This window comes from Micropterus salmoides, unplaced genomic scaffold, assembly GCF_014851395.1.
Source record: "Micropterus salmoides isolate LMB-PRFRI ecotype aquatic unplaced genomic scaffold, ASM1485139v1 Ms_hic_scaffold_11, whole genome shotgun sequence".
Taxonomy (NCBI): Eukaryota; Metazoa; Chordata; class Actinopteri; order Centrarchiformes; family Centrarchidae; genus Micropterus; species Micropterus salmoides.
This window is the reverse complement of record NW_024040152.1, coordinates 25,040,809-25,065,538: the sequence shown is the minus strand read 5'-3', so window position 1 is coordinate 25,065,538 and position 24,730 is coordinate 25,040,809. Positions and strand designations below refer to the sequence as shown.

The window sequence follows — 24,730 nt, the reverse complement described above, 5'->3', positions numbered from 1 at the left end:
GGCATGTCTATAAAGTCAATTTACATACCGCATACCCGTTACAGAGCATGTTACGCTGGTGGAATTTTTGAAGCACTACCAAAGTGATTAATTTAACACGCACTGAAGTGTAAAGGATGAACATTGCAGTTGTTGCCATCCTCTGTTGTTGGCTTGACCAATAGCGCAGTTTAAGTGTTTGCGGTTATCGCGTCAGCCCTAGGTATATGTGGGTGTACAGTATATAGTAAAATAAATATTGTTTCTGTTAATGCTGTGCTGCAGAATAAGATTCAAATGTCTTTTCGAAGGTGTATAGCTCTTGAGAAATTTTGTCCTTATTGATATTGGATGGTGTTAGATCACCTTTAATTTTTTTTTTTAAAGAATATATATACTCAGTGGACACTTTATTATGTAAACCTGTACAACTGAATGCAAATCCAATACAACAGCCCTGCCATAACACCCATCTCTATGAAGCTCATAATGCTAATAGAGGTGGTGTTAAAGGTGATGCTGTACTGGAATAACATTTTATTGAGAGGAGTTTCTATTTTTATCCTTTTCATTTACATACATGAGGGGGGCAGCATATTATAAACACCTCAATTTTGTGCAGTCAACTACAGCATTCATCACTAACTTACTTCAGTGCTTAAACATTTTCATAACAATTTAATTAGCAGTGTCAAGGAAAATTTAACAATATAGGCATTATAAAAATAGACTTTATGGGATAACAGTTGCATTGGATTGCACCAGTGTACCAATAAAGTGGATACTGAGTGTAGGCGTCTTGTCAAGTCATTAGCTTTTAAGAGCCATTGCTAATTAGCGGTGTCAAATAAAGGGTTAACAATTTGCAAAACAAGAAACCAGAGATGATATCTTACTGAGACTTTTAATTTCATATCGAAATTATCCCACCATTCACAGAAAAGGAGGGAAAGAACAACTAATTCTTGGTAGGAGACAAAAGCAAATGGCTCAAAGTTTTTCCTGATCTGACCCTATCCTCGAACTAACTACGTTGTTCTTTGTGTTTTAGTCACACGTTAGTTTTTTTCCAAGTGGTTGATTTCCTCACAATGTGGGACTGTGTTGTGTGGCGCCAGAAAAGGATAATTCCATGAGAGTTAATTTGCCTTTTGGGCCCAAAGTGTACGCTAGTAGAAGGCCTACTCTTACCCAATTAATTCTCTCCAAAACAAAAATCACTGAGAAGGAAAAAAAACTAGCGACCTCACTGTTTTCTTACCCTTTGTTTAACTTTAAAAAAGATGCAGCACAAACTTTCCCACCCTCTCCTCCACCAAGTAGTTCTGAAAGATGCTCATTTCCATATTGCAACACCTGAAGTAGTTTCATTTTTGTGTTCTTCCTTCCTGTCTGTGAATGCATGTTGACGTGTTGTTCGCTCAGGTGTTTCTTCAGCTGGAATAAATAGGAAGGTGAACATAATGACAGGCAACCCTTTTTCCAGCTTTTCTTTTTTTCTACTAGGGTAATTATAAATTGAAACCTTGATAGAGATTAAAGAGGCCTTTAATTTATTAATGCGATTAATTAATTAAGGCAGAGATTCAGAAGGGAACACGACAAAAGCGACAATGAATTCTTAACATGAAAAAGAATCGACATCTCCGTGATGGACCTGATTAGTGAGTCTCCCCATTGATCTATGTATTCTCTTTGCTCTGTGAAGTTTTCTCCCCCATCCCCCTGACTCCATGCTGCACTTACATTACGTACAATCCCTCGTGCCTGAGAATGGCTGGTTGAAGCCGAGCTCATTATTGTGCCGAAATTATATGCTGAGGACAGTAGAGTAAAAGAAGTGAGTTAGGGTAATAAAGCCTTTTATTCCGGTGTTGCCCTGCACAAATAATGACCTCATTACTGTGATCGTTTTGCTGCTGTCATCATACAATTACTATGACAAGTGTATATTGAATGCCATGTTAATAAAGACATAGTTTTCGATTTGTTACTTGGCTTTTTGTCTTGCTCCAGCTTTTGAACAAGCAATCTCTCCATCAAGGTCCTCAACTAAACCCTGAATTAGGGCTGAATGATTTTAGAAAATAATCTATTTTTTTGCGATTGCAATTTAATATGCGATTAATTTTTAAGCTCTTTACCTTCTGTATTATTCAAAATCTACAAGCAGTAAATCAGTGTATAGTATGACCATCACAATATTAGATAGATACATACATACACTGTTCTGTCTTGTTGTGGGTCAGGCCTGTGCTATGATGAATTAGGTAGAATTATTATTATGAGCAATGGTGGAGAAGATATATCAAATTATAACAATGAGAGACAGATAATTTGAGTCAAGTCGTGGCATTAAATAATATATCATCAGGCTCAATACAAAACCCACAGTTCAACCAGCAATTAATGAGTCCTTATCTCAGTTCAAATCTCCTAGGACTCCATCTTTCTATATCCCAGTAAGCAAACAAAAAATACTCAGTTTGAGGTTCAATTCGAAAGTTGGCCAATGAAAATAGAGTGATGCCTCTCATGTTTAATAGACAAGCTTAGTAATTTTCCGACAACACCGGAGTTCCCCCGCAGCCTTCGATGCTGGTGAGTAGCGCACCAGCTGTAACCTGGCTGTAACTCAGGACAGACTGGGCCTCTTTCGGACCAGGCCCTGCGCCAGGATGGAGTGACTGAGGGGGCAGTTAAAAATGGCGAGGGGGCAAATATTTATATGTATCTTATTCCAATTTTGCTAGTTTGACAGCAGAAAAAAATGGTCTGTGTGCTGGGCATATGGTTAAAAAGGGCCGCACTTAGTCTGAATTAGTCGTGGGTGCCCTGGTGTGTAGGGCATAACATGCAATACACCAATCAGTGTCATTTCCCATTCCCTTTTAAAGCCAGGTGCGCTTGTACTTCGGTGCATTGCTATTATAATAGCGTATGAATGGCGCATTATGAAAAACACCAATTGACTGATTGAACTGCAGACTCACAGCAGAGAGGGGGTATGGAGAGAAGTGTGGACGAGATATAAAAACCATCTCTGATCATGAAGCCTGTGTTACTCTGCTGCTCTGCAGTTTACCAGTGAAGAGTCGGAACTCCAGTCTGTTAACAGACAGACGCTGTCTCCTCTATGAAACGTCTGGATTCTCGCTGCGCTGCATTAATATAAACTATGATAACCGGTCGTGGGTCACATCTGCTGCTGTCGATCAATGGTGCAATCGCTTTCTGCTGCCTCAACAGCAATGCGCCAACAATGTGTTTTCACCCACCTCCACCACCACGTTACCCGTGGGTGGCGGTGCTACTTTCATTCCCTATGTGACATTAAAGTTTCTGTAGTGTCAGCTTCTGTCAAGCTTAAGGCCATTGTACAACAAGAAGGCAAGCTACGGCGTAACATGCAGATGAAGCGTCCACTTCGTCCCACTGCTTTCCTCTCGTGTGTCATGTGACCAGAGTGTAATCGCAGTTTTTGCGATTAGAAAATCTCGTTTTATTACATTGCGATTACATTGCAAATGCAATTAATCGTTCAGCCCTACCCTGAATCCACAAAAGTTTTGCGATGTATGTTGTTTAATATCTTCAAGTTGGCTGAGCATTGTCAGAGTAGGAAACTCCTTCCTTTCAGTCTTGATAGTGGTGCTCCCTCTGTGAAGTTTGCATCTAAAATATTGTGTAGATAAATGTGTAGTCAAAGACATCAGAGAGTCTGGTGACCTGGAGATGGACAAATGTGTTGCTCAACTCAATCTGAACTTTTTGTAAAGTTGTCTATCATTAGTTTGTATCTTAAAATCTAGTAATTGCTGGTCTAGGGACAGGGACGTTCACAGGTTATAGAAAAATACCTGACAATAAACTAGGCTTCTGTTTTAAAATTTGAATGCAAATGTCAAATGTAGGAACATACACATACAAACAGCTTGGTTTTCAACTAGCTTTCAATCACAGAAGACTTCTTATTAAAACAGAAGTATAACCTCAACCTAATTCTTGATCAATTCAAATTTAAAACATTCAGGTTCCTGTACACATTATACGTTTTAGAGCCAGATTATGGGATAAAATGTAATTTGCCTGTGATTTCTGGTCATAAGCAATATTCAAGTACAGTTCAAGTCCATTATAGTGTACTTCACAGATTGGAAAGTGTATTTTTATTTAATTTTTATTTTTATTAAGTGTTTTAACAACTGAGAACTCTCCATCCCAAACAGACAAGATTTTTTGCTAGTTTTGCAAAGTTTCTTTTAAGGTGTTAAAAAAGAAATGTGAAGTTAATTTTTTTATTAGGCACGTTGCTAACATTTTAGTTGTGAACACATTGTCTTGCAATTAGTGTTTAGTATGACAGCACTCTTATTTCAAAGTGGAGTGGCCAGCATTACATTACAAGCCTGAATCATAGCAGTGGTTTCTAATGTTTTTGACATTTATCCAGAAATAACAGAGAGGTATGGGTTAAAGGGGCATTATGTAGTTTTCAGCAGCCACTAGTGGTGCGGTTTAAAGATTGCAACCAGGTGTGAGCTCGTACGTGTGCTCGCTTGAACTCATGAGCGAGCATAATCCAAAACACAACCACTTTCATACAGAAATCCTGCAATAAACGCAGAAACACCGGCATGCAGGCTGTGGCTTTTCACACCGACAGGCTATAGAGACATACAGACAGGGTGACAGCTTCACACAACATGCTGGAAACTCAGGTGTTTTTATCAGCTTGAGGTTGAACTAAACCATGCTTGTTACATGATAACGTTACATTTACTGCATTTAGCCGACATGCTACATCGCCGTTAGTTCGCCTGCTGCTTTCAGTAACTAACTTTACTATCTGTGTATCTTTCACCGGAGGCTCAGCAATGTCAACACAGCTAAATGTATATGATGATATACATTTAGGTTAGTGAGCTGGATTTAATATTATAACAAGATTGTGTCAGTTAGACCGCAGTAAGTAACTTTAATGTAGTGGATGGCTCTTCCTCTGTGGTGGTGTCCATTTTGTTGCAATATTGTATATTTTGTGGGTCACGTTAGTTACAGCGACCGAGAGGTGGAGAAGCTGTGTACCTGAGTATCTGTAAAACCCATAGACTGTATGGTAAAACCACAATAAATCTAAATTGAATGTAACAAAGCAAACAGCAGCTGGTCCGAGCTAATGTAGCGTTAGCTGGCTGACTGTAGGCTAGTAAACAAATCGCTCCACATTTGCTTTTTACCCTTACATAATGTCTTGCAGGCTAAATCAACAATTTGACATAATACCAGTGGTACACAGGATAGTTATATGGGTCACGTTAGTTGGTGAAGTAATGTGGAAAGTGATACAACTTTGCACCGGATAACGTTTGGAACTGCTCGGTGTTAGCCGGCGAGCTAACATGACTTTCGCTGTGTTTCTCCAGCTTTTCTAATGTTCACTTTACTCAACAACATTTGATCTGTTTGGTCTGATGGGCTTCAGCACATAAACCTTTATTGTTGTTTTGTATCCTTACGTGGAATCTGTGTTTTGCTGGGAGCCGGTGTTTGCCGAATTCTGCCTGCCTGCCGAGAACTGCATGCACCTCGCGGCTTAAACCGGATTCTTATCCAGTTTTAATACACATATTTTCGTTACATTTTTTATATCCTTTTTATTTAACTTAAGTTTTTAACTTGAGTTTTACATGGGTTAAGGATTTTAGTTATCCGACATGGATTTTAAGCTAGATGGCCGTAAAAACGCGATCAACGCTACTGATCACAACAAAGCTCCGCCGACTAACGTTATGCTAACCGAGATAACTCATGAGGACGCTCCTTAAGAAAGCGAACAAAAAGATTGCTGACCTTATGGAAGACATCCAACGACTTTCAGAGGAACTCAAAGAGAAAGATTCCCTGTTGATTGGCTTTATGGATGTGGCTTCAGTACAAGCCAAACAGATTGTTTCTCTTAGCGCAACCGCTAACGTCCAGGACACCGTGCTATGGGATCCCTTTACCCTTCCGAGGCTTTCCTCCTGCTCTACTCCGAAGCATCAGTCAACCTGGGCTGAAGTGGTGGTCCGTGGCTGCAAGAGAGGCTCGGACGGGGCTGCCTCTCCTCTGCACATCAGCCTCTCCAACCGCTATGCAGCCTTGTCTAACGACACTCCGGTCCATCCAGCTGATGCACCTGCGGCTTCGAGTCTCCCTGATACGGATCCCTTTCGGTGGATAATGCCTGCCGACACTGTTGCATCTCCTCCACCGGCTACATCTCCTGCAATGGCGGCAAACAGTGATCGGCTGGGCCGCCGGTCTGCCACTGGGCCTGATCAGCGGTCAAAAATCTCCGCTTCCCAACGTAGGATCCTGAAGGAGGCTGTGCTCAGACGCTCCGGAGGCCGTCTCTACCCTGCACCGTTGAGTAGCCCTTCTCTCAGGTCTGTTACTGCTACTCCAACACAACACTCGGCAGCTCACACACTCCATCCTCAGTTCGCACGCAGTGTTGAAGCAGATTCTGCTCAGTCCTGCTCTGGAACCACACAGCCGGCATCTCCTCGTCCCCTTTTCTCCCCAACCACACTAATAATTGGTGACTCCATAACCAGAAACATCCGTTTCTTTAACGCTACCACTCACTGCTTCCCCGGTGCCACCACGGCTGACAATTTTAAAAAAACTCCAGGACCTAATGCCATCGCTCCCGTCCTCCATCACAAGAGTGATAGTCCATGTGGGAACAAATGACACAGCTCTTCAGCAGTCTGAGCTGACAAAATCAGATTTTAACAGTCTTTTTAACTTTTTAAAGCAGTGTGGAAAGTCCGTTTTTATCTCTGGTCCCATTCCCACAGTTGCTCGCGGCGCTGGCCGCTTCAGTAGACTCCTTGGCCTCCATGACTGGCTCCAGTCCGCCTGCAGGGCTCACGGTGTGTGTTATGTCGATAACATTAATATTTTCTGGCAAAGAATGTCTCTTTTTAAGACAGACGGACTTCACCCAAACAAACGGGGCTCCGATATGTTAGCTGCTCACATACAGCATGTGGTGCGGTCCTCCCCTCATGACTTATGTGAATGACCAATCATTCATGCAGCACACCTGGACACTACCGGTCACTGAACAGATCTCTGCCTCACTGCCACTAACAACTGTCTTCACCTGCTGGCATGTAAAGCCATCTGCTCCCAGCGTTGTTCCAAAGACTTCTATTCCTGTCATCATCACGCATAGACCAGTAAACCGAAATTTGCACATCCCACACAGCAATCATAGTAATATTATATCCTTATAAGGATTAGGACAACTGTACCAACTCCAGCAGCCAGAACAAACTCATTTAAAATGGCTCTCTTCAATGTGAGATCACTTTCAAGTAAGACTTTTATCTTAAATGACTTTATCTTGTCTGCAAATCTAAATTTTATGTTTTTAACTGATTCCTGGTTGCAAATGAATGACTATAGCCAGCTAGCTGAACTGTGTCCACCTCAATATGATTGTTTTAGTGATGAATTTAACTCCTTTTGAAGTTCTCACTCTTAAACTTGGAGGGCTGCAACGTATCATATTTGTTATAATTTATTGCCCCCAAAACCGCCTGGAGGATTTTTATCAGAACTTCCTGAATTTTTATCTACTCTGGTTTTAAATTATGACAGAATTGTTCTTTGTGGTGAATTTAATATTCATGTTGATGACCCCAACAATGCACAATGCAAATGACTTTTTAAACATGGCCACTTCTTTAAACTTCAAACAACATGTCAAAGGGCAAACACATAACTGTGGTCATACACTGGACTTGGTTTTTACCCTGGGTGTCAGCATTTCCTCTGTGGAATTAGTGGACATGACCATATCTGACCACAGATGTATTGTTTTTAGCTGTGATTCGCCTGTTACTCATGCCGCCTCACCAAGCTCCGTGTGTTCTCGCATCTTTAATGAACAAAGTGTTTCAAAGTTTTGCGCGTTCTTTCAGAGCCAAAGCCAACACCTGTCTGATTCCAACACCAACAATCTGGTCGATCACTTCAATCATATCTGCTTGTTGTCACTAAATATTACTGCTCCTCTAAAGGTTAGGCCTACGTCTAAAGCTAGTAAGCAACCCTGGATAAATGACAGCATTCGCAGCCTAAAAAGGGAATCCAGGAAAGCAGAGCGCAGATGGAAAAAATCCAGTCTCCAAGTCCATTACCTCAGTCTGAAGGATTTATTAATTAACTACAATAACATGGTTAAGGATGCGAGAACACACTATTTTTCTGAACTCATTACTACACATAAACACAATCCCAGGTTTCTGTTTAAGACTGTGGATCAGCTGGTAAACCCAACCCCTCCTTGTGCCTCAGCTGGAAGTAATGATGACTGTGAATTGTTTTTATCTTATTTTACCAATAAGGTGGTGTCAATCAGAGCCTCTATTACCCCCGTGGCCTCTTACTCAGAGGTCCCTCACCAGCAACAAGAGAGTTTTAACAAGTTTCATCCCATCGACTTGTCTGAGCTTTTAAAAACAGTATCACAAATGAGAGTGTCCTCCAGCCCACTTGATGTAATACCTACAAAGTTTTTATTGAAAGTAATGGATTCTGTTGGGTCCCATTTGATCTCTGTTTTTAACAGCTCCCTGTCTATTGGTTTTGTCCCTGATTATTTTAAAACGGCTTGCGTGAACCCACTTTTAAAGAAACCTGGTTTAGATCCCTCCCTCCATCAAAATTTTAGACCAATTTCAAAACTGCCTTTTATTGCAAAGATTCTTGAAAGAATTGTGTCCAAACAGCTGCTCACTGTACTGGAAAATAACAAATTATTTGAAAAGATTCAGTCTGGTTTCAGGAAGTACCACAGCACTGAGACTGCCCTGCTTAAAGTCACCAATGACCTTTTAATGTCTGCTGATGAAGGTATGTGCTCAGTCCTGGTACTCCTGGACCTTAGCGCTGCTTTTGACACCATTGATCACAACATCATGTTAGACAGACTGAGACACTGGGTGGGGATCTCTGGTACTGCCCTAGAATGGTTTTCATCCTACCTGTCAAATAGGAAGTTTTGCGTGTCTGTAAACAACTATGTCTCTTCGTTCTGTCCAGTTAAATATGGTGTGCCTCAGGGGTCGGTCTTAGGACCCATTTTGTTTTCCTTGTATCTGCTTCCCCTTGGACATCCATCCATCCATCCATCGTCAACCGCTTATCCTGTGTACAGGGTCGCGGGGGGGCTGGACCCTATCCCAGCTGACATTGGGTGAAAGGCGGGGTACACCCTGAACAGGTCGCCAGTCCCCTTGGACATATTATCCATAAACATGGTATTTCTTTTCATATTTATGCTGATGAATGCTGAGTTCACTTACCGACTGCCTTTGAAGTTAAAAAATGGATGTCAAATAATTTCCTCCAGCTGACCTCAGACAAAAAAGAAATCCTGATCATCGGGTCCCAGCAGATGGCAAAACAAATACCGCCTTGTTATATTTCTGACCTTTTAGTCCCATACGCACCAGCACGTACCTTGAGATCCTCGGGCAGAGGTCTGTTGTCTGTTCCAGAGTCTCGACTGACAACTAAAGGGGACAGAGCGTTTGCTGTCAGGGCCCCGAGGCTCTGGAACAGCCTGCCCGAGGAAATCAGGTCTGTTGAGTCAGTGAACTCTTTTAAGTCCATTCTTAAAACATACTTTTATAGGAGAGCCTTTCCCGATCTTATTTGACTTTATTTTATCCCTTTTATTTTTACTTATTGTTGTTGTCTTTTGGGTATTATTGTCTTTACACTTGTTAAAGCACTTCGTAACTTGTTTTTGAAAAGTGCTCTACAAATAAAGATTATTATTATTTAGGTGGATGCAAATCTCAGCAGGTAGCCTACAACATATGTTGTGCCGAAATATGCATCCACCTCTTAAGCTCCTTTCATAGGCTCCTCTTCAGACACTCGGCTGTGCTCGTTGATCAGACACGGTTATCACCACATCTTTTAGCTAAATCTCAATTAATGCTACTTCTACTAACTTAAGTGTAATATTAACGACTGTAAACGTTCAAAAAAATATACTTCGAATCATTTATCACCATTGATTAACCCCACAAAGGATATTGTAGCGTTTAAAAGCAGTATTTGGAGGTGCATGCAATTCTCGGCAGGCAGAGCAAAACTCGGCAGGCATAGCAAAACTCAAAACTGTAGTCTGAGAGAGGCTCGGGAGTGCGCACAGGGCTGAATCTGACCCGGTGTCTGATTTATTGATAATTAATTTCATTGAAAAACTTAAATATAGGCCCTTTAACTCACCTTAGCCTGACATTTACTTAAAATACTTTACCACTGTTAACCCTCTGAGTCACTTCAGGTGGTAGAACTTAAATCTGTTTGTTTTACATATTGCTACTCTCTTGATATGCTCCATGATAAAATCCTGGAGGCTTAACAGTACTAGTCATGGAACAAGTGGTGCCACTAGTGTCAAGTGGTTAGTTCTAAAGTCTAACACACAATGCAGAAAGTGCAGTGCAGGAAAATTGTGCTATTGGCTAACGTCAAATCGGATACTAAAGAAAGAAGTTTGTTGCCATGTAGTGCACCGAAATGGCCACAACCAATCCAAGTAGAATGATGAAAGACATGCATGAAAAATAAACAATACATTCATTATCAATCATGAATGAATCATTAGTCATGAATGGTCAAGTTTCAAGTGTGAACTTGTGACTCATTTTGACTCTTGTACTTGATAAAAATCACTTTTCAAATATCTGAAAGTAGGAGGAGGTTTTCGTCAAGTAAAAATGGGATTATTGACATGCATTACTTTGTTTATCTGCCCCAACCTTTCACCTCCAACCTGGATGACCAAAATCAAGTCAATGCTTAGTCTGTCTTCTTCTCCTCACTCAAATATACCAGAACCACAATGTGGATGGCATAAATGGTGAAGTAGAGGAATAATTAGCTTTTTGTCTGCACACCTGTGCACTAATTAAAATTTTTTTTTAAATGAGATGATAGCTCATATTTATTCCAGTTTTGTTTTTGCGTTTGACACCCTACCTATTCTCATCAGGAGAATTACTTGCAGATGCGTGATACTGTAGAAAATGGCAATGTTATACTGTGCAAAAAAAGAAGAGTAGCACACTAGACACACAGAGAAGAATATTAACTTTCTGACCATTCACCAGGCTTTCTCTGTATTACATTTCCTTATGCAATTCAAGAAATTACATTTTCTTCATTCTTATTAGATGTAGAAGAGCCAAGAATGAATTAATTGATAGGATATTTTGACCTTTTATTACTGCAGTTATTAAAACGAAATGTCAGTGTCTGGGGCTGCTGTATTGAGTTTGGACATGTCAGTGCAAAATAAGTCTATTCATCATCCTCGCCGTTTTTTTCTTTATTTCACGGAACAGCCAACCGGAAGGCCATTATTTACTTTGTTAGTAACAGGCCTTGTTTTACTTCTAACAGTCAACTAAATGTAAGTGGTTCACTAATTATTCCTCAGTAGATCAATCCAAACACTAAAGGGCTCTTCCCACCTCTGTTTTCGTTCTTTCTTTGTCCTTCAAAGGAGACACAAAGAGGTTAAGAGCAGTGTAGCAACAAGGAGAGGTGGGCAGAGACAAACAAAGAGGCAAAGCAACACAAGCTGTGAACCAATAAGACAGGACTAGGAAAAGTAACAGTGAATAAGAGCGACCTCATGCAACGAGGAACACAGAAAGTCAGAGAGCTAGTGTGACACAGAGGGAAAGACAGATGGAGGTAGAGAGACAGTGAGTCAGACAAATAGAGGTACATCTTTCTTCTATCTCTCACTCTCTCTCTCTCTCTCACTCTCTCTGGCACGCCGCTACAGTGACACACTAATCAGATGGTGGGAATATCTGACAGCTACCTTCAGGGCTAATGTAGTGTGTTCAGGTGGAAGGAAGGCCTGCATCTGTCCAGGCAATTATTGGCACACTGTTCCCAGGCACACAGTCATTCTGCTGTTACTGGTGCTGCTTTGATCCATAAAAGGGGGCTGTTCAGACACCTGGCGTCTCTAGACCCATGGTGACATTTTTTGTTGACCTGGTAGAGTCCAATACAGGTGTGGCAGAACTGGTTTTTCTGTGTGATTCACACTGGTAGCACTTTGCAATTTCTACACAAAGTTGAATTTAGTATGACATTTTTTTCTAAATTAGCTTTGATCAGATTTATAAAAGTTCCTATTTCACTTGTGCCTGAAGGAAGTCATAATTACTGCATACTGTGCCTCTGAGAAGACTTCGCAAATGTTGTTTTTGTTTTTGAACAGCTTTGATCAAATCCATCAAAGCTATTTCAAGCAAATAATTTAGTTCCGACTTTGTATGACCTCTGATGCATCAACTTCCATTGCCATCAAAGGTCAAAACCAATAATGTTACTGATTGGCTACAAATGGGACTGCATTATTTACTGCACAGTGGATGACCTGAATGTCTTTGGATTAAAATTTACAATCATTTTGTGACAGACACCACCCTGTCTTTGTAATTCCTTTTCACTCCAACAAAGATGTAACATACAGTAAGATGTGCAGATCTTTATGGTGTTTAACCGTGAATTTGTAATATTATTTATAATTATATAACACCCTTTAAAAAAGCTTTCCTGTCACATTCACACTCTATTCCAGTGAACCAGTAAGGGCTTTAGCAGTGAGCTGGAATAAACTGTAAATTAACAGAGTGTTTGTCTGATTGTTTGTTGATGGTTAAGAATGTGATTAAGTTGCTATGACTATGATAATGTTTCATGTGCCTATCCTTTTTTCCCCCTTCTTGTTGCATGTTCATATTGACTGTAAGGCTCTAAACTGCTGTGCTTTGACTGTCTCAAGTTAAAATGAAAGTTCCCTGGTGAATCTGGCCTACCCCCCAAGGTCAGATTAAGGCATAATCCTGTATTTAAAATGTCTTATTTGTAGAATTTCAAATGGAAGTGTGATTTAGTTTGCAGAATTGTCTGATATCTAAGTCACAAGCCTTTGTCTGTCTGAGGGGACAACAGGCCCCATGGTGTTTATATATTTGTTTATTTAGATGATGGAGATCGTTGTCTGCTTTTTTTGAGAGATACTTGGGTCACAATGTGCTTGTTTGGTTTTAAACAAACCAATGTCAGGCTGTACTTTTTTACATGGAAGCAATCTTCATGTCCTTCCCAAATGCTTCTGACAAGATAAATTCAGATTAAGTGTTCCTTAGGCAATGGCACATTTTCATGCCTATTTTTTAAGATGTCACTTGTTCAGGCTTTGTTTTCAGGTTAAAATTATGCATGCATCATCCAGACAGATGCGACTTAAGACATGACCTGTCTGAATCAGAAGTAAGTCTGAGTACAGAATTCTGACCAACTCTGCCTTGACTGTCACCTCCTAATCCTTCTCACTGACAGCCTTAGAAAATATGTCTTTCCATCATGTTCACTAACCCTATGACATCCTCATTCCCTTGCCATTTTGTTCCGTGATGACAACAGTGCAATCTCAGAAAGGATTTAGTCTATTGAGACTTGGAATGTGGGTCTGAGGTTCACTATGGCAGGGCTAAGCTTTCTCTGTGGCATTTTATCCACCTCACTTGTGGTCATGAGAAAATGTGTTTTCTTTATTTCAGATCGTGGTTGTAGGACACTAAAGAAAATATCTAGGCTTTAGCTCATCAGGCCTAATTCTTCACATTACCCTGTATATGTTGCTGTTGCTGTCATGACTGTTATTCTTACTGTTTTCTCTGCAGCCTTTGTCTATCTGTATCACATGTTGCCATAGCAGCTCATCTTTTTCCTATCCCCTGTGCACTCTGTTGGAATGGCACTGAGAGAGAGTTGTCGCAAACAAAAGATTGAGGGCTTTATTCCTTCTGTGCAACAGCAGGTAACATTGGGACCAGAGCGCAAGGCCTGGGTTACACGCTCTTTTCAACGTGACTTTTGTGAACAGAAGCACGGAACCAAAGTTAGATCAAATGCATGTGTCTACATGTGTTGTTTTAATGTGAACTGTGCGACTGGAGCTTTGTCTCCAGCACAAGTTTCAAATCATCCAGAGAGATACATAAATGGCACAGAGTGTGAGAGAATTCCTTAATATTTTCATTGTTCTCATCTGTAGATATTTTGTTGCTTTTGTCAGTTCCAATGCAGAGAGCAGTGTTTCTGAGCAGCAACAGTTTTGGCAATGACTTCTTTTCCTTTATGTTTCTGCAGTCTGCACTATGTGTACCCTCAGTTAGGTATCTAATAATATCTAGATTGTGGCCAGTTTGGATATTGCCAAACCAAATGTCATTGGGTAACATGAATAAGTAAAACCATAAAAGAAAAATGTGCTGTCTGTTTCAATGTGCTACCCCTCTCTCCTGTGCTAGCTCTTTTTCTTTGAGCATGCCAGCTAAGACTTTTCTTGCGATGCACAAGCTTGCCTCGACATTTTAATTTAATCATGACAGCTTGCAAATTCAGTATAGTGCTCTTGTGTGTGATTAAGCTTATAACAAGGTCACATTTTAGGTTTTGTTTCCTCATAAATGTATTCAAAATTGCATCATGTGGCAATTGACTTTTAGTAGTATCTTGGCACGGTGTGCTGTACCTGCCACAAAGTAATTATTTACTGCAGGGACCAGGACAGTTCACAGTGCTGTAATTGGAAACTCTATTGAAGCTGTAAATACAGCACCCTCTTCTTTGCTGTCACTGGGGGGATTTCAGTTTTTTCACATTTGGTCCACTACAGACTTATTTTCAAGTAGGTGGCTCAGTCACATGGACAGCCCCAAAACTAGCAAAGTGAAATTAAAAAAAGGAAACAAGATGGCAATATAGAAGGAGACATTTTGTTTCATACACAAGTTCTGTTCATGCTCCACGGCCTGGCTTATGAGAGTGGAAGGTTGATAGAACATCAGCAACTGCCGCTGAGGAATGGTCAGCAACACATCTTATTTACAACGTCGTGAAAATAAATGGATTTGTTTGGATCTGCACCTAATTTGAAATGCAGTAATGAAGCGGTCTGTTACAATGCAACTGCCAGCCCTCAAACACCATCCAACAATAGGGAAGGTTTTCGCTTGGGTTTTGATTATATTGTAACCAGTATATTATTGTGGGACAAATTGCTTCTCAATTGTCAGAGCAGTTCTGTTTGGACACAAAATGCTACGGCGCACAAACTCACCGGTGGTGTGAGGTTTGTTGTCTTTGAACAGTCATTCTTTTTAGTGATAGTTATTGCGGTGAACAGTTTTTGTGCATAATTGCATTTTAGTGCACACATCTCTCAAATGGAATTTATAAATGAATGGTCAGCCACGTCACCTGGTGGCCTATCTAATTTAAATACAAAAATTATGGATGTTTAACAAATCCAGGTAATGTTTTGGTTTCTGCCTCAAAGCATTTCAGCAGTGTTGTGTGTCTGGAATCATTCCAATTTGGGTGAAAAAAGCTTAAGTGTTAGTGTAGTAGACTTCACTCAGAGGGAACAATGGCATCCATTGCTCACCAACCTTTGTGGTTTTTAGCATGTGAAAGCTTAAATAACAATAATATTTTTATAATTAGTTCAATAGTTTTGTTTAACTGTCATCAGATTTCATTAAAATATTTCATTAGTCTTAAATTTAATGAGGCTCAAACTATAACTGCACAATGTAATGTTTCATATAAATGTGAATGATATAAATGAAATAATAGATTCAGTACTGAGGTCTCTTTCTCTCATCTGCAGGTTAACAGGATTTACCATCCCTCCGCCTTTTACCAGTTCTGGCTCCATTTTTTCACTGAGGCTTACCAGTGACTTTGCAGTAAGCGCTCACGGATTTAAGGTGGCTTATGAAGGTAAGAAAAGTATCGTTTTCTGCTCTTTGTCTTTTACTATGTTGACCAAAATTTATAGAGAATTTGTGTTAGAGAATACGATCAGGACAGCTCTTCATAAACTGTGTTTTCAGAAAAATCCATCAACCAGGAGAAGTATATACACCATTTATTCTTAAGACAGTGTGTGATCACACTTACTCCACCAGTTTTCCTATTGGACTTCCACTGTTGAGTTATGGAAACATTAGGTGCCTCAATTAAGCATTAATCTCATATTTTCCAAATCAACATCCTCCCCCCAAAGTCCTGAACCTTTTTTGCGACTCCAGAGGTACATCTGAAATTGCATGGCAGATGGTGATGGGAATTAGTTGAACTAATGGATGTACCGAGTTATCTGTGTTGAAGCAGACCTGAGCTCAGCGGGGAGCTGTCTAAATATGAACTATCATTCTGTGACCACCTCTCTCACCTCTGCACTTTCCCCCTACTATTCCTTCATGTAAACTCCATCGCTCATCCTCCTATAGTTCTTTCTTTCTCCGTTTCTTCTTTATGATATTTTGTCTGAAGCTTTCCTTTTCCTCATTTCATCATCTTGTCTCCTTTCCTACATGGGTGTGCGATATTGACAAAAAATTACATATGGATATTTTACTGGGATTTCATTGAACGAGAATTAGGCAATATTTGGCATTCTTCAGAAATGTTTGTGAAAGACTAATATTGTACTAGCTCGTACTTGTTAATAGGATATTTATTGTAACTGTATTAATAATGACATTTATGGAAACAGGTCTTATTTAATTACTTAAAACTGAAGCATTCAAATAAAAACAATATATAAAAACACTGAAACCATCAGTGCAAGTATTACTGACATCAAACAAGCAAGTATAGGTAAACCATTGCATCTGTAGCTGTGAGTTCTGTCTTACCTGTTGTCGTAATGGCTTTGAGTCTATCATCATCACTGTAGCAGTGTTTGAACCGGAGTTCAGACCTGCCGTGGAAAGCTGACTCCCAAAGCTTTTTATATTCTTGATATTCTTTGTGGTGGTTAGTTTGCGGTCTTCAATGGTAAACAATTTTCGGCATACTTAATTCTACCACACGTGTACTCCATGCATGAATAATGACGGAGTGAATGTGTGGACATGGTGTTTTTTGATTTGTTTTTTGTGAGTGACATAGCCTACTCGACAATGTCTGTTCACAAATTGTTAAAACAACGGTTAAGATGTTATTGTTGATGATACACAACACACACCCCTATTTCCTACCTGTCTCTTCTGTTACCTTCTCCTGCACAAACAGGCTGACTCCATTCTCTAGCCGCATTCCTTCTTCCTTCCGCGATGTCCTTTTCCATCCCCCTTTACCCCCTTCTCTTCTCCCCACCTGCCCCAGACCTGGCCAGTCCAGGACCTCTCCCCTCTCCATCTGCCCATTTCTGCTCTGCATCTCCTGCTCTGTTTTTCTCCCTCTCCTGCCTCCTTTTATGTCTCCGTCTGTTTCCAGGTTAATTAGATCTCGTTCTTCTGCCTCCACCTTTTGCCTGTGTAATCTTCAACCGAATTTATTGCTGATTTGGATGCTAATCATGTTTTGTTACACATAAAGCATAAATATTTCCCACCACTCAGTACTGAATAGTTTTCCAATAATGACAATAGGGTATTATATATCAGCGCACTTTGTTTTGTGGCCACCTGGTTGTTTTTTGTAGTATGGTGATACTTGCTATGCTATCAATTTTAAAACGTATATAACGTATAACCTACACATTGTTATATTATTGTATGTAATAATCGGAAATAATGTGACTGTCCCACCCTATTGTGGATGTAAAATGATGGTGTTACAGTAGATCATAATGGTGCAATTCAATTAGAAATGTAAATAAGAAAGTTACTTAATCATCACCGTCCCATCATCATAACCATCTAAATTTCCATTATTTTCATGAAAAGAATGGAAATTTATGATGATAGTCAAAGCCATATGACTGACTCATATAAAACACATGTATTCAATGCATAATGTATTCATCTGCAAACCATAGTCACTCACTGTCGGCGCTGTGTTCTTCCTTGTTATGCTGATATGTTTAGCTACATCTTACAAATGAATATGTATGTGCTGCTCATTCTTATGACTGAAAATGGGTGATGCTTGCTCAGAGATGATTGAATCATGACTGCAATTAAGTGGATTTGAATCTGCGTGCATATAAAGGACACAGCGAAGGACACGGCCATATCAGTCTAATTTCTCATGTCTTCCTGTCAGTCCGTTGTCAAGTATGTTGGAATGAAAACTGGCTCCAACTTTCTGTGAATTGTATTACTGATTAGTGCTTACTTTCATCACCACCCTGTTAGTGCAGTGCTGCAACCTCAACATTTAGGCATTACCTAAAAGGGTCAAGCTGCATTTATTAAGCAGTAGAGATATGGGGGCTTTTCTACAAGACAGCCAAACAATGGCCACTAGTGCTTGTATTTTCCAAGGGATAAAGATAGGCTGCAGTCATACAGCGTGCATGTACTGAGCTGGGAGTAATGCTGTCTCCTTGCCCTTTGTTGAAGGTTGTGTACTTACAACGAAAACATCGCTGCGCCTATCTAAATCCTGCCTCGATGCCATTTCAACCTGCCCCCCCCCCCTTTTTTTTTTGAAAAATCATTTGAAAGATAGCTGATCCATCAAATAATTTCATCTTTCCTCCCCAAATCAATTCATTTGTCCCTCTGTGGCACGCACCTTGTCCACTGAGTTGGAAAAGTGTGCATGCATGTATGAGCATGTGTTGTTTACCAGCTACTTTGCCCTGTGTGTTCAGTCAATACTCTTTTCCCCGTCTGCATGAAAATCCAGCTCAGCAGCCACTCAAGCAGCGAGCCAGCTAGCAAGCTAGACAGGCAGTCTACAGACAGTTCCTGTGGGGAAAGTGTGCTGTTTGTGTGCTTACAAACACTGCCACTCCGTCAAACCTCCATCTTCTTCAAAGCGCTACAGAGTCATTAGATATACAGGCGAAATAAATAGCTCAGCCCCAGAGAAATCTCGCACCCAACTACCTCATTTACTAGTTCACATAACTCACTCATTACTTCTGTGATGAGGGATAATGCAAGCCATTCTCACTCCCACTGTCTTTGAATGCAACTGTAGGTAAAAATTGGAGAGCTGTGTTTGTTATGATGACAAAACGTCATTATTGTGGTCTTTTCACTTTTATTGTGCAATACTGGTGTTGGCAAATAGGGTTTTAATGGTATCAATATTTATATTAAATAGGATAATAATTATTATGACTTATTTAATAATTAATAATACAGTATGACTTAAATTCTCCTCAGGGCATCGTTCTTAAAGAAGAGGAAACTGATTTATTCAGTCTCATAAAATGTACTAAACTGTAAAATTAGATTTCTGATTAAATTAATGGGGAATGTTTCCCACAGACAGACAGACTGGTCTTGACAGGGTATATTTTCTATTTCTACTAGGTTATTTCTTATTTCACTATTTTAATTGTTGTTCAATCTCCACCTTATTTTAATGTTTACTCACTAATTGAATCTGCTCACCTTGCTATTCCCTTCAGTTCTCTACACACCTACACCTCTGCTGCAAACACACCTGCTTGCTTCCTCTAACTTGTCTCTCTCGGCTCTGCTGACTTTCTCTATCAGCAATAGGTTTTAGAAGCTCAAACTCATCTTCTGGATTTTTCCACCTGCGTTGCGGTTTTTAGCAGCAGGTGCACCACTTGTGGAGGAGGCTTGTTAATGACGTAGCTTATCAAAATGAGACCAACGTGGTAGCTAACGAATGACATTTCCACTGGTGTAGTCACTGTTGCTTTGTAAAATATTCTTTGTAATATATTTAAAAGATAAACAAAAGCAAAACACAAGATGATCTCACAAAAAATGCACTAAAAGACGAAGAGGTGTGTGAGTGTGCAGAACAAAAACAGCATGTGAAGTGGGAGCTGTAATGTTCCTCTCTGCCGTGTGTGGTTGTGTTTAAGGCCAAATCTACGTATGTGATCTATGTAACAGTGTCACATTAGAAAGAGTTAGTTCGCTTGCATGAAAAGTCTGTCTTTGTGGAACATAATGTTAACTAACAGTGACTTAGAGTTGTGAAGATGTTACACAATAATCTCAAATTGGAAACAATCACAACAATAAACCTCAGTGAAAAACACATCAGTAACGTAAGATGTACATTCAGTCCTATGCTTACTCAGTCACGCAGCCTGCTAATGTTGCCTGTATCTTTTTATTATGGACATGTAGCCAACCAAACCACTTGCTCTGTTACGTCATGGTGGCTCCACTTTAATCTTGAGAAGCTGCAGAGCTGCAGTCTCTATTCATTCAACTTGCACTGTAAATTTCTAGTTAAACTGTGGCTTTCTGAATTCTCTCTGTGTGTGTGTGTGTGTGTGTGTGTGTGTGTGTGTGTGTGTGTGTGTGTGTGTGTGTGTGTTAGAAAAATTAAAATAAATAAATAAAACTGTGTGTGTACGGTGGCCCATAGGTCTCAGGCCAAATACAAAAGCCACAACACGATTACAAAAGCCACAACGGAAGTTGACAATGAAAGAGACGTTTAGTAACAGTTCTAACAGTAACTGTTCTCTGAGGAACAAACTATACATTAGTACAGCGGCAGCGTGGCCGTCCTGCATTCGAATCATGGAAAGAGCATATTTCTTAATGTGACTTTTTTCCACATTATAGTGTCTGCCAAATTAGTAAATGTAGGCCTACATGGATGTATGTTGTGTAGTTGTGTTTCACAGAGAGTAATCCACTGTTACTAAACGTCTCTTTCGTTGTCAACTTCCGTTGTGGTTCACTTCCATTGTGGCTTTTTGTATTCGTGTTGTGGTTTTTGTAATCGTGTATTGTATTTGGCCTGAGACCTACGGGCTTGTGTGTGTGTGTGTGTGTGTGTGTTTTAAAAAAAAATAAATTCAAGAAGTGTGTCTCTCTCTCGCTCTCTCTCTCTCCCCCCTGTTGCATAACACAACTTTTACACAGTTTCAGCTATTATATTCCTGGTGAGGGATTGAGCAAAGAACAGAGAAGTACTAAAACACACATACAGCTGGTCCAGAGACCTGCCGCCTAGGGCGGCTTCGTGCGCCTGGCCCCGAGCAAAGGGATGCATCATCATTTACACAGTCTAGGTTTCTATGTTTTGGGGAACAGAGATCCTCTCTCGGCCTTGAATGAACATTCCAGGAGAGGAGAGGAGCAACAAGAGGGGAAAACACCAAAACAATCTCACAGCTCTGACCTAAACCCTAGTAAATGTGGACAGACTAACATAAGGAGTATAGAAGAGGAAAGGTTAAGGATAAAAACACAATACATACATATCTATAAGACATAACGAGAATAGTAGTAATAATAATATTAAAAGATCATACATAAAAGATTAAATGTAAGAGGACACAATTTTCTGCCATAACACAGACATTCTCACATTATCCTGAAGAATTGTCTGATATACTTGGGAATTCATCTTCCCCTCAATGACTGCAAGCTGGCCAGGCTCTGATGCAGCAAAGTAGGTCCAAATCATGTTTCCTCCACCATACTTTATGGTTGGGATGATGTTTTCATGATGATATGCCATGCCCTTTCTACTCCAGATGCTGGTTCGTCCAAATAGTTCGATCTTAGTTTCATCAGTCCACAAAACATTTTGCCAATACAGCGGTGTGTCAATGTGCTCTTTTGCAAACGTCAGCAAAATTTCCATTGATCATTAATCAGTGCGCTAATGTTTTCACTCGCACACTGCATGAGCACAGTAACACTAAATGCTTGGCTAGCTTCCTCTCCTCGTTCCTCAAAGATCTACGTGACAGGTGCTGTTATAAGGTGCGTACTCCTGTAAGGAATCGGGAGGTGGGCGGTGACTGTAAATGCAAATGGAGGAAAATATTCTGCCAATAAATGTATGTGTCGGTTACATTGTGTCATCTTCTCAAGACCAAGAAAAGTCCGTCTGTTGTGTCCCAAACAGCTGGAAAAGTGAAGCTGGTTTGCGCTAGCAAATACCCCGCCCTCCCCCTATCTATAATTATTCATATAGGTCATATTACAGGGTTTCCCTGCCGTTACAAGGCTTAAGGCTGGGACAACTGCGGACCCCAGGAACATGGACTACTTTTTTTATACCACTTTCTGGAGTCACCTGGCGGACTTGTTCCACACATGCGCAGTAGATCACTTGGTGCCCTGGTGGCGTAGTTGGTCATAAAAAACAGGAGGCAGGCAGACATCTGCACAGACCCTAGGCGTACCCCCTCTGACAATTTTTTTATATATATCTGCATACTCGCGGACATGGAAAGTATAATCCTTGCTTTAGGAGGTGAAGCCCAAAACAGCTTGGATGCCGAGCCATGAATGTAAAATAACTGTGGAGAGAGCACTAAAAATAAATAACTTTTCCAAAATTTAATTGTTATAGTCTCTCTCTCTCTTATAGTGGTCCAATCTGCTCTAGCTTTTCCAACTATTTGTTCAGATATGGTAAAAAAAATAATAATAATAATGGTCTCAAATGATGTGAAATTGCATATATGTCATTAGAAACAGTCAAATTTTCTTGGGGGAGGACCTACAAACCCGCCCACCTCCACCAACATTACCACCATATTTGTCAATCTAAAATTATGGGAAAACACTGAAATTGCAAGCTATTCTAATGTGTATCACATGCTCATGGACACAAATTGTATTGGGGTTTTATATTCAGACATACAGCAAGGTGCACTAAGTGAACAAATTTTTTTCGCTTCACCTCCGCTACTACAACTCCATCCTAGGGGAAACACTGGTGTGCATTCATTTTCCCACCTTGAAGTAAAGTTTGTACAGGTCTTCATGAGATGATAGTTTTGCACCTGCACCAGCCCCTGTTGTTTAGCAGCAGCTGTTTTCCCACAGTTCAGTTATATCAACAGTTTATTTAGGGTCCTCCAGACAACAACACTTGTTAGCTCGGGGCTAACACTTTATCTAAAACACTTGATTTCTTTAGGGGGTTCTTTAAACCCTCATAAAAGTAAAAATCCTGATTCAGTGTTAAGTGCAGTTATTATTCTAAGTATTTTTTCAGTTGGACATTCAGATATGCAGCCACTGTGACTGCAACAGAGGCATAGAATTTTATTTTGCCTTCAATGAGAAGCGTTCCATCCAAAGTAGCTGCTTCAAATATTTGCAACACATCCTTTGAATTATTTCAGGGGCCATGTCTGTCTGAAACATTAGTTATGACTTTTCATACACCAAAGGCCAATGAGTCAGTGCTGGTATAATTACAGCTAGGATGCATCTCTTATTTTTTAATTAGTGACCTGGGGTGAGTTTCTCCAAACACTTACTTGCTTGAGCGGGTCTTTTGTTTCCCTGTGTAGTTCTCTCAAGAACAGCTGCCAGAAAGTAATGATTATAGCAATAAATGTCTGATAGTTACCGTAGGTCAGTTTGAATGTAATGTGACCAGTGAATCTAATAAAAATAAATTGGATACATTACATCATGCACATGAGCATACACTAAAAAGCTGTACAACCTGCTGCACAATTAGTATTGTAGTAGGTGCATAAATGCATCATACTCTTGAATAGAAAATCCATGGCATATTATTAAAGATAGTTAAATTTCTTGGAAAATGTAGTATCATCCTGTAAAATAATTTGTTATCACATTTTCACAGTGCAATCTGTCCGATGTCCCAGCAACATCTGGCAGCTGAAATTAGAGCTCTGTTCAGGGTTCACAGGGTACAGGCTGCTTTTGGTTATGATTTGTAACACTACTTGTAACAGTCTACAAACTTTTTGAGTTTTTGATTTTAGTTATAGTCACAGCAGGTTAATCAAGACACTTGTGAGCAACAGCACGTCTCGAGTAAAAACAAATGCAAAGAATAAATTGGCAGATTTAATATGAAGAGACAGTTTCAAGAATGTATTTTGTTATGGCCCGGCTCTGAGACCATAGCATATAAGGGAAACACACGTCAGAGATTAATCAAAAGAAAAGAATTTTATTCAAAGAATCATTTTCATTAACAAATTAGTAATTCATCTAATTTAAGAAATAAGATTTTAACAATTTAAGCTGCAAGAGAAAAAACATGCCAGGTTAACTAAGACAATACGAAATAAACTATACAGAAAATCACAGTAACATGATGTGGTGCGAGAGGAGACAAAGCCTTAATGGCCTCCCGCCAGGAACCAGGACACTGAAAGAGAACAACCACAACACAGCTAACACAATACCTGGCAGAGGCATTGGGGCCATCACCATTTAGACATAATTGCAAATATTCACTGAAGAAGAGATTGTACAGGTAACGGTTAACATCAAAGTCAAGTAGTAGGTACACACAATGTTACATTCCCTTCTGCATTTTTAACAGTTCCACACTGAAGAGTCTTGCCAGACGTCCATGTGTTGTGGCATGAAAAGGCAGTAACCTTGATAATTTGCAGGGTCTATATTTAACATATTATTTATTTTTCTATGTGGTTCCCTGTGATTAAGAACAGTAGCAAACATGGTTGTGATCTTAACAGACTACGTCGAAGATATTTTCCCCTGTTCTGGATAGTATTTTCATTCTTTTTTTAAAATAAAACATTGACATTGAAAATGATAAATGCCTTTTCTTTGCACTGGCAGCATAAACAATCAAGCAACTACATGTATGTCTTATGTCTCCAATAATGACATCCAAATGTGGTATAACACTTGTTTATTGATATTAAATGCTACTAAAACTACAACCTATATCACAAATAGATCATTTTTAAACATCA

General features: G+C 39.9%; 1 protein-coding gene across 5 annotated transcripts in view; it reads left to right on the top strand.

The window, feature by feature from the left end:
• The window catches only part of LOC119897915 (CUB and sushi domain-containing protein 3-like), a 253,016-nt gene that overhangs the window by 22,993 nt on the left and 205,293 nt on the right, over positions 1-24,730 (top strand). For all 5 annotated transcript variants that reach the window (XM_038711956.1, XM_038711957.1, XM_038711955.1 and 2 more), the window contains exon 3: positions 15,764-15,876. In XM_038711956.1, coding sequence (XP_038567884.1) covers positions 15,764-15,876 — 113 coding nt within the window. The remainder of the gene's footprint in view (positions 1-15,763; positions 15,877-24,730) is intronic.